This window comes from Pseudophryne corroboree, chromosome 8 (genome assembly GCF_028390025.1).
Source record: "Pseudophryne corroboree isolate aPseCor3 chromosome 8, aPseCor3.hap2, whole genome shotgun sequence".
In the NCBI taxonomy this organism is placed as follows: Eukaryota; Metazoa; Chordata; class Amphibia; order Anura; family Myobatrachidae; genus Pseudophryne; species Pseudophryne corroboree.
In genome coordinates, this window is record NC_086451.1 from 454,045,349 (window position 1) to 454,053,729 (window position 8,381).

General features: G+C 46.5%; 1 protein-coding gene across 1 annotated transcript; it reads left to right on the forward strand.

Annotated features, from left to right (window-relative positions):
• Window positions 1-6,009: 6,009 nt before the first annotated feature.
• On the forward strand, window positions 6,010-7,238 carry LOC134947960 (carbohydrate sulfotransferase 6-like). The gene has a single exon (XM_063935752.1). The coding sequence runs from the start codon at window positions 6,087-6,089 to the stop codon at window positions 7,215-7,217; it is 1,131 nt and encodes a 376-aa protein (XP_063791822.1). The 5' UTR covers window positions 6,010-6,086; the 3' UTR covers window positions 7,218-7,238.
• Window positions 7,239-8,381: the final 1,143 nt, after the last annotated feature.

The following is an 8,381-nucleotide window of genomic DNA, read 5'->3' on the forward strand; positions in this document are numbered from 1 at the left end:
TGGACTCTTGAGTTCACAGACCGCTACCATGGCAGTATCGGCTAGGCAGGCGTTGTGGATTCGCCAGTGGAACACGGATGCAGGTTCCAAAAGAAACATGGAGGCTCTCCCATATAAAGGTGAGGCCTTATTTGGCGATGGCCTGGATGCGTTAGTCTCGGCAGCTACCGCAGGTAAGTCGACATTTTTGCCCTCTGCGCCTGCACCGGCAAAAAAGACCTATCACCCGCAAATGCAGTCCTTTTGGCCCAATAAAAACAAAAAGATGAGAGGTTCTCCCTTCTTTGCAGGTAGGGGAAGGGGAAGGGGAAAGAAGCCCACAGCGGCTCCAAGTTTCCAAGAGCAGAAGTCTACCCCTACTTCTGCCAAATCCCCAGCATGACGCTGGAGCTCCCTTGCGGGAGGCCACTCAGGTGGGGGCACGTCTCAGACTCTTCAGCCAGGATTGGATTCTGTCTGGCCTGGATCCCTGGGTGTTGCAAATAGTATCCCAGGGGTAAAAGCTGGAGTTTCAAGACGTTCCCCCATGCTGATTTTTCAAATCGACTTTGCCAGTTTCTCCGTCAGAAAGAGAAGCAGTAACAGCGGCAATCCAAAAATTATGTCAAGACCAGGTCATAGTCCTGGTATCGTTGTCACAAGAAGGGAGGGGTTTTTATTCAAGCCTCTTTGTGGTTCCGAAGCCGGACGGCTCGGTCAGACCGATCCTAAATCTAAAGGATCTGAATTGTTACCTAAAAAGGTTCAAGTTCAAGATGGAATCACTTCGGGCAGTGATTGCCAGTCTGGAGGAGGGGGACTACTTGGTGTCGGTGGACATAAAGGATGCTTACCTGCATGTTCCCATTTATCCTCCTCACCAGGCTTATCTGAGATTTGCGGTTCAGGATTGCCATTACCAATTCCAGATGTTACCGTTCGGTCTCTTCACAGCGCCGAGGGTGTTCACCAAGGTGATGGCGGAGATGATGGTTCTCCTTCGTCAGAATGGAGTCAATATAATTCCTTATCTGGATGACCTCCTGATAAAGGCGAGATCCAGGGAGCAGTTGTTACAAAACATATCACTCTCTCTGTCAATACTCCAACAACACGGGTGGATCATAAATTACCCAAAGTCACAGTTGGATCCGATGACAAGGTTGTCTTTCCTCGGGATGATTCTGGACACAGAAGTTCAGAGTATTTCTTCCGCTGGAAAAGGCTCTGGAAATCCAGAAAATGGTAAAACAGACATTGAAACCATCAAGTGTGTCGATCCATCAGTGCATTCGGTTGTTGGGGAAGATGGTGGCGGCCTACGAGGCCATACAGTTTGGCAGGTTCCATGCCAGAGTATTCCAGTGGGACCTGTTGGACAAGTGGTCGGGGTCACACCTACACATGCACAGAAAGATAATCCTGCCGTCAAAAACCAGGATTTCGCTCCTGTGGTGGTTGCACAGCTCTCACCTGCTAGAGGGACGCAGGTTCGGGATTCAGGACTGGGTCCTGGTAACCACGGATGCAAGTCTCTGAGGCTGGGGAGCAGTCTCTCAGGGAGAAGACTTCCAGGGACGTTGGTCACAACAGGAAGCCTGCCTTCACATAAACGTTCTGGAGCTAAGAGCCATTTACAACGGCCTTCAACAAGTGGTACATCTTCTTCAAGACTGTCCCGTGCAGATCCAGGCGGACAATGTAACAGCAGTCGCATACATAAACAGGCAGGGTGGAACGAAAAGCAGAGCGGGAATGGCAGAGGCAACAAAAATCCTCCGCTGGGCAGAAAAACATCTACAAGCTCTGTCGGCAATATTAATTCTGGGAGTAGACAACTGGGAAGCAGACTTCCTCAGCAGACACGGTCTCCATCCAGGAGAGTGGGGCCTCCACCAAGAAGTCTTCGCAGTGGTGACAAGTCTTTGGGGAGTTCCTCAAATAGACATGATGGCTTCTAGTCTCAACAAGAAGCTTCAGAGATACTGTTCCAGGTCGAGAGACCCTCAAGCAGTGGCAGTGGATGTACTGGTGACCCAGTAGGTGTTTCCGTCAGTGTATGTCTTCCCTCCACTTCCGCTGATCCCAAAAGTACTCAGGATCATAAGAAAAACAAGGGTTCGAGCAATCTTCATTGCCCCAGACTGGCCAAGGAGGGCTTGGTACCCAGATCTTCAGCAGTTGCTTATAGAAGATCCTCGGTCTCTTCCTCCTCAAGAGGACCTGCTGCAGCAGGGGCCATGCGTGTAACAAGACTTACCGCGGCTACGTTTGACGGCATGGCTGTTGAGCGCCGCATCCTAGCCAGGAAGGGTATTCCCGAGGAGGTCATCCCCACCCTTATTCAGGCCAGAAAGGGAGTAACGTCGAAATATTACCACCGTATTTGGAGAAAATATGTGTCTTGGTGTGAATCCAAGAAGGCTCCTACGGAAGAGTTTGAGTTGGGACGTTTTCTCCATTTTTTGCAGGATGGTGTGGAGACGGGCCTCCGATTGGGATCAATCAAGGTCCAGATTTCGGCCTTGTCAGTGTTCTTCCAGAAACAATTGGCCTCTCTTCCAGAGGTTCAGACCTTTGTGAAAGGGGTTCTGCACATTCAGCCTCCGTTCGTGCCTCCAGTGGCACCATGGGACCTTAACGTGGTATTGCAGTTCCTTCAATCGGATTGGTTTGAGCCTCTACAAAAGATAGAGTTGAAATTTCTCACTTGGAAAGTGGTGATGCTTTTGGCTTAGGCATCCGCAAGGCGGGTGTCTGAATTGGGGGCCTTGTCTCACAAGAGCCCTTACCTGATCTTCCATGAAGATAGGGCAGAGTTGAGGACTCGTCAACATTTTCTTCCGAAGGTGGTTTCATCTTTCCACATAAACCAACCTATTGTAGTGCCAGTAGTTGCTGACACATTCACTGATTCAAAATCTCTAGATGTGGTTAGAGCTTTGAAAATCTATGTCGCTAGAACGGCTCGTATACGGAAAACAGAGGCTCTGTTTGTCCTGTATGCTCACAACAAGATTGGCTTTCCTGCTTCCAAACAGACTATTGCACGTTGGATTAGAAACACGATTCAGCAAGCTCATACTACGGCTGGATTGCCGTTACCGACGTCGGTAAAGGCCCACTCCACTAGGAAGGTGGGCTCATCCTGGGCAGCTGCCCGGGGGGTCTCAGCATTACAACTTTGCTGAGCAGCTACTTGGTCAGCGTCAAACACATTTGCTAAGTTCTACAAGTTTGAGACCTTGGCCGATAAGGACCTAAAGTTTGGTCAATCGGCGCTGCAGGGTCATCCGCACTCTCCCGCCCGTACTGGAGCTTTGGCATAGACCCCATGGTCTTGATGTCGTCCCCAGCATCCTCTAGGACGTATGAGAAAATAGGATTTTGATAACCTACCGGTTAATCCTTTTCTCCTAGTCCGTAGAGGATGCTGGGCGCCCGTCCCAGTGCGTACTTTACCTGCAGTTTAGTTATTAGAGTTACACAAGTTGTGTTTTCTTGGTTTCAGCATGTTGCTGCAATTGGTTCATGCCTGTTGGCGTGTGTTATGTTGAATGCCATGTGTGCGGCATGGTTGAGGGTGTGAGTTGGTAGATATCTCACCACTAGTTAAGTAATTCCTTTCCTCGAAATGTCAGTCTCCCTGGGCACAGTTCCTACAACTGAGGTCTGTAGGAGAGGCATAGAGGGAGGAGCCAGTTCACACCCAATGAAAAGTCTTTAGAGTGCCCATGTCTCCTGCGGATCCCGTCTATACCCCATGGTCTTGATGTCGTCCCCAGCATCCTCTACGGACTAGGAGAAAAGGATTTACCGGTAGGTTATCAAAATCCTATTTTTATCATCTGTTTCAGGTACCAGCTGCCTCAGGATTACGCATCTTCTCCTCAACCCGCTGACCGTCACTGACACCAGGGCCGGACTGCCCATCTGGTGGGCCAGTCCGGTCACACAGTGAGCTGGGAAGGCCGTGCGCAGCTTCCAGCTCTCTGTTTTGCTTCCCCCTCCCCCCCCCCCCGCCCAAGGTGTCAGTTCCAAAAGAAAGATGGTGCCTGCCTCGAGTCTATGCCCCCCTGACTCGCGGAAAGCCCCAGTGAGTCCATGCCCCCTTTCACATGCGCGGCACTATCACGTGCACATACGTGCCGGGGCTGAAAAGCGGCCTCAGTCCATCCCTGACTGACTCATCTGTCCTCTCTCCAGGTATCAGGTTTCTGGCACCCAAGAGGATCATGGGGGTTCCTACAGCAGTGCAGCTCCAATGGCTGCCAGGATTATGACTGTCGGTAAATCATACTGAACCCCTATAGATTTACCGACGGACACAATACCGACGGTCATAATCCTGACAGCCATTAACCGTCAGTCAAAATACCAACACAGTCAGAATACTGACATTCATTATGCTGACATGTTCAAAATGCCGACATGTGTTTTTAAGGAATTTTTGCCCCAAAATGCACTTGTTCATACATTACCATCCCAGTGGACCTGGAGGGGGAATATAATAGTGTGCCAAGCGCAGCGAGGCTCCGTGCCCGAAGCATGGCGAGGGGACACGGTACACATAGACGGTATCCATGTCCTATGTCGACATTGACACAAAAAAACCTGAAAAACACAAGTCAGTATTTTGACATGTTGGTATTTTAAATGTCGATATTCTGACTGCATTTTGAACATGTCGGCATAATGAATGTCGGTATTTTGAACATGTCGGTATTTTGACTGTAGGCCCATGACTGTAGGGATTATGGCCGTCGGTATTGTGTCCTTCGGTAAATCATACTGAACGCAGCAAAAGAAAGGGGTGTGGATCATAGGGTCGACCACGCTTAGGTCGACAGTGTCTAGGTTGACCGCTATTGGTCGAAAGTAAGTAGGTTGACAGGATTTCTAGGTCAACAGGGTCCCTAGGTCGACATGAACAAGGTCAACATGACAAAAGGTCGACATGAGTTTGTTTTTGTGTCGTTTTCTCCCTACAGCGACGGGGAACCCCAATTAGTGCACCGTGTCCCCTCGCATGCGTCCATCTCTGAATAACCCCCAGTGTGCAATTGTGTCATCATTTTGTAAATCGCCCCCTCTGGCAATGCTCTCTACACAAAACATAGTGGCTAACGTCATCGCAAGATGGTGTCAGCTATTTCGGCCAACCTCTCATAAGTTAGAATTTGTAAATTGCCCAGGTGGCAGTCCCCATTGAGAATAATGCACCAGGGTCCATAACTAAGGGTGTGTGAACAGTGCCGCTAGTCTGGGAACTGTAGTGTTGCCACGTCTTCTTCCTGGTGCCGGTGGCCCAGCCCTCTCAGCGACACATCATGATGTCACGCCAGAGGTGGGTCTGGCACATGGTGGGGAATCGTCCTGCTGTGGCCCTGGACTGCTGCATTAGCAATGCAGGAGGTATCTCTTCTTAAGTTGCCCTGATCCCTAAACCGTGTAAAAACAGCTGTTTCTGCATTGGCTTTACCTAATAAATAGACCCCATATTATTCTCCGCAATCTCAGTCCCTTAGGACCACTCCGGCCTGCAAGCAACAATGCTACAAAGATAACGTACTGTATAGAATATAAGCTATATGTCTGTTTCTGAGTCCTGTGACGTCGGGTGAACTTTCAGACCATTTTATGGCCTGTGCTACTCATTTAGTTAATGTAACACTGCAGTCTCCATTTATGGTGGACACACCCTATAGAATGTAAAGTCTACAATGGATCATATAGCTGAGAAAAGCAGTCATACCGCGGGCACTGAAGGTACACAATATGATTTTTTAAGACTAGAATAATTGTATTGATTGCTCCCATATTTAGTATTAGATCGTAAGATTCCATCATGCTCTATGTGATATTGTATAAAGATTTGTCTACTTATGTTTACTAACTCATTTCTTTTCTATATTTTTCAACCCACAATTTCTGGATTTTCTTCTTCTATTTCCGTTCCTTCTCTGTTTCTCTACTAATCTTTATTATTGCCCTTTATTGCTCTGCTTCTCTTCCCAAGCTTCCCTCCTTATTCTCCTATGCCTTCAAGTTTCTGATCACCCTTCTCTTCTTCTTTCCATGATCCCTAGATTCTACTGTACCTGACCATGACCATACGCCTCAAGCTAATATTCTTACTTCTCTTTATGTCTGTAATCATTTTATATTTATCTCACTTTCTCTTTCATAAACCACCCTCATCCTCCTCCCCTTCTGCCTCTCAGAAACAGCATTCTGTGCATGTCCTTGTTGTCTCTTCTTGGAGATCTGGCTCCTCTTTCCTTGGACAGATCTTTAACCACCACAGTGACGTCTTTTACCTCTTCGAGCCTGGACATCACACCTGGATGAAGTTCCAACAAGAGAGCGCAGAGCTGCTGCATTATCCTGTGAGAGATCTCCTGCGTTCCCTCTTCACCTGCGATGTATCAGCCCTCCAGCAGTATCTTCCCAATGGTGGGAGGCGCATTGGTGATATGAAGTTCTTTGCAGAAAGTCGGGCTCTCTGTACCCCTCCAGCTTGCTCAGCCTTTATCCCCTCTGAAGGCTATGATCGCCTCAACTGTTTCCAACGTTGTAGAAATTCATCCCTTCATAAAATGGCTGAGACGTGTCGGACATACAGTCATGTGGTGATGAAAACTGTTCGGATCCTGGATCTTTCTGTCCTTCTCCCCCTTTTTCGAGACCCAGCCCTTGATCTGCGGATTCTTCATCTTGTGAGAGACCCTCGAGCCGTTGCCTTGTCAAGGAAATCCTTCTCTCTTCGAATTGAGGACAAGATAGTTCTAAAGAATGAAATAAATGATATGAAAACTAATATAATGACAAGTAAGGTCATGGAAAAGATTTGTAGGTCCCAGGTGGCCATTAATAAACTGTCCAGAACATCTCAGGTCTTACGTGGGCGCTATATGGCTATACGTCATGAGGACTTGACCAGCAAACCGATCAAAAGTCTACAGCAAATTTACAAGTTCTCTGGACTGCCTTTAACTAAAGAGCTGAAACGATGGATTCATAATATCACCCATGAGGAGGTTGGAGAGAAAAATAGTTTCATGACCTTCTCAAAAGTGTCCTCAGTGGCTAACCAAAGGTGGAGAACTGCTATGGACTTTGACTCGGTGAAGCAGATTCAACAGAGTTGCAAGGAGGCGATGAACGTGTTTGGTTACCTGCCGGCGAGATCCAAGAGCGAGCAGAAAAATATAACTGTTCACTTGATGAGGAACTAAACAATTGGGTATGAGAGACTTTGTGCATGATTGAAATGAAATAGTCATCAATGTAGATGGATTTGATCTCAAAAGATTATTTACATGTACACACATACTTTGCCGTTTATAGAGAGTGATAAAGTTAAGAGATAAACTATCAACCAACCAGCTCCTAACTGCCAGTTTTGAAACACAGCCTGCAACATGGCAGTTAGCAGCTGATTGGCTGGTATTTTATCAGCGTCCACTCTATCTCTCTTCAAAGTTTAGTACATCTCCCTATTACAAACACTTACTAATGACCTAAACGTACGTACTGTGGATCTTGTTCCATGGTGAAGTAATCCGGCATATAATGAAAAAGAAAAAAAAACAATCAAAGGAGAACAGTTGTGTAAAATACTTATCGATCAGCTGCTCTGCGCTCACTGCGTGCTGCGGAGAGTGATGGAAAATGCGCTCATTGAGTTCTACTTTAGAATTAACATTGGTTAGAAGTGAGTATAAAGTGAAGTCAATAATGTTTCAATATTTACATTTCTTAAAACGTTATCAGTTATGGAAAGGCATGTCATGGATGATATAAACATACATTTTTGTGGGTTATATTGTTTTTATGGTCTACTAAATAGATTATTGTCTAACTTTATACATGCAAGCAAAAGAAAGTCTTGCTAAGTGTGAGAGAGGTATATCGCCTAGGAGTTCAGACACAATTATGAGAATAATGTATCGTTCCTTGTTTATATTATTTGTCTTTTATGATGTCAGTATCTGGTACTGAAGGATTAGCAAAATATAATTTTATGTGACTGCTTTTCTCCGTTTCATTAATATAGAATACTTATGTGCACCAGTGACGTGCAGTGCGGTGAGGCAGAGCCTTTCCTGCTATACTATCATATGTGCCAGAGTTTTCACTGTATAAAGTATCTGAAAAATATAAAGAATATATTAGAAATATCTTCTTTGCATTATTCTAATCATTTTTATATTCAAAACTCTGGAGTAAAAAGTCTATGACGTGAGGCAGTACCTCCCCCCCACACACCCTCCCCTGCCTATCTTTTCTGCACAACACTGATCAACTTTCCAGCAATATATACTGCTGCACCTGTGTATAATGCCCACATGTATATACCGCTGCACCTGTGTATAATGCCCGCATGTATATACCGCTGC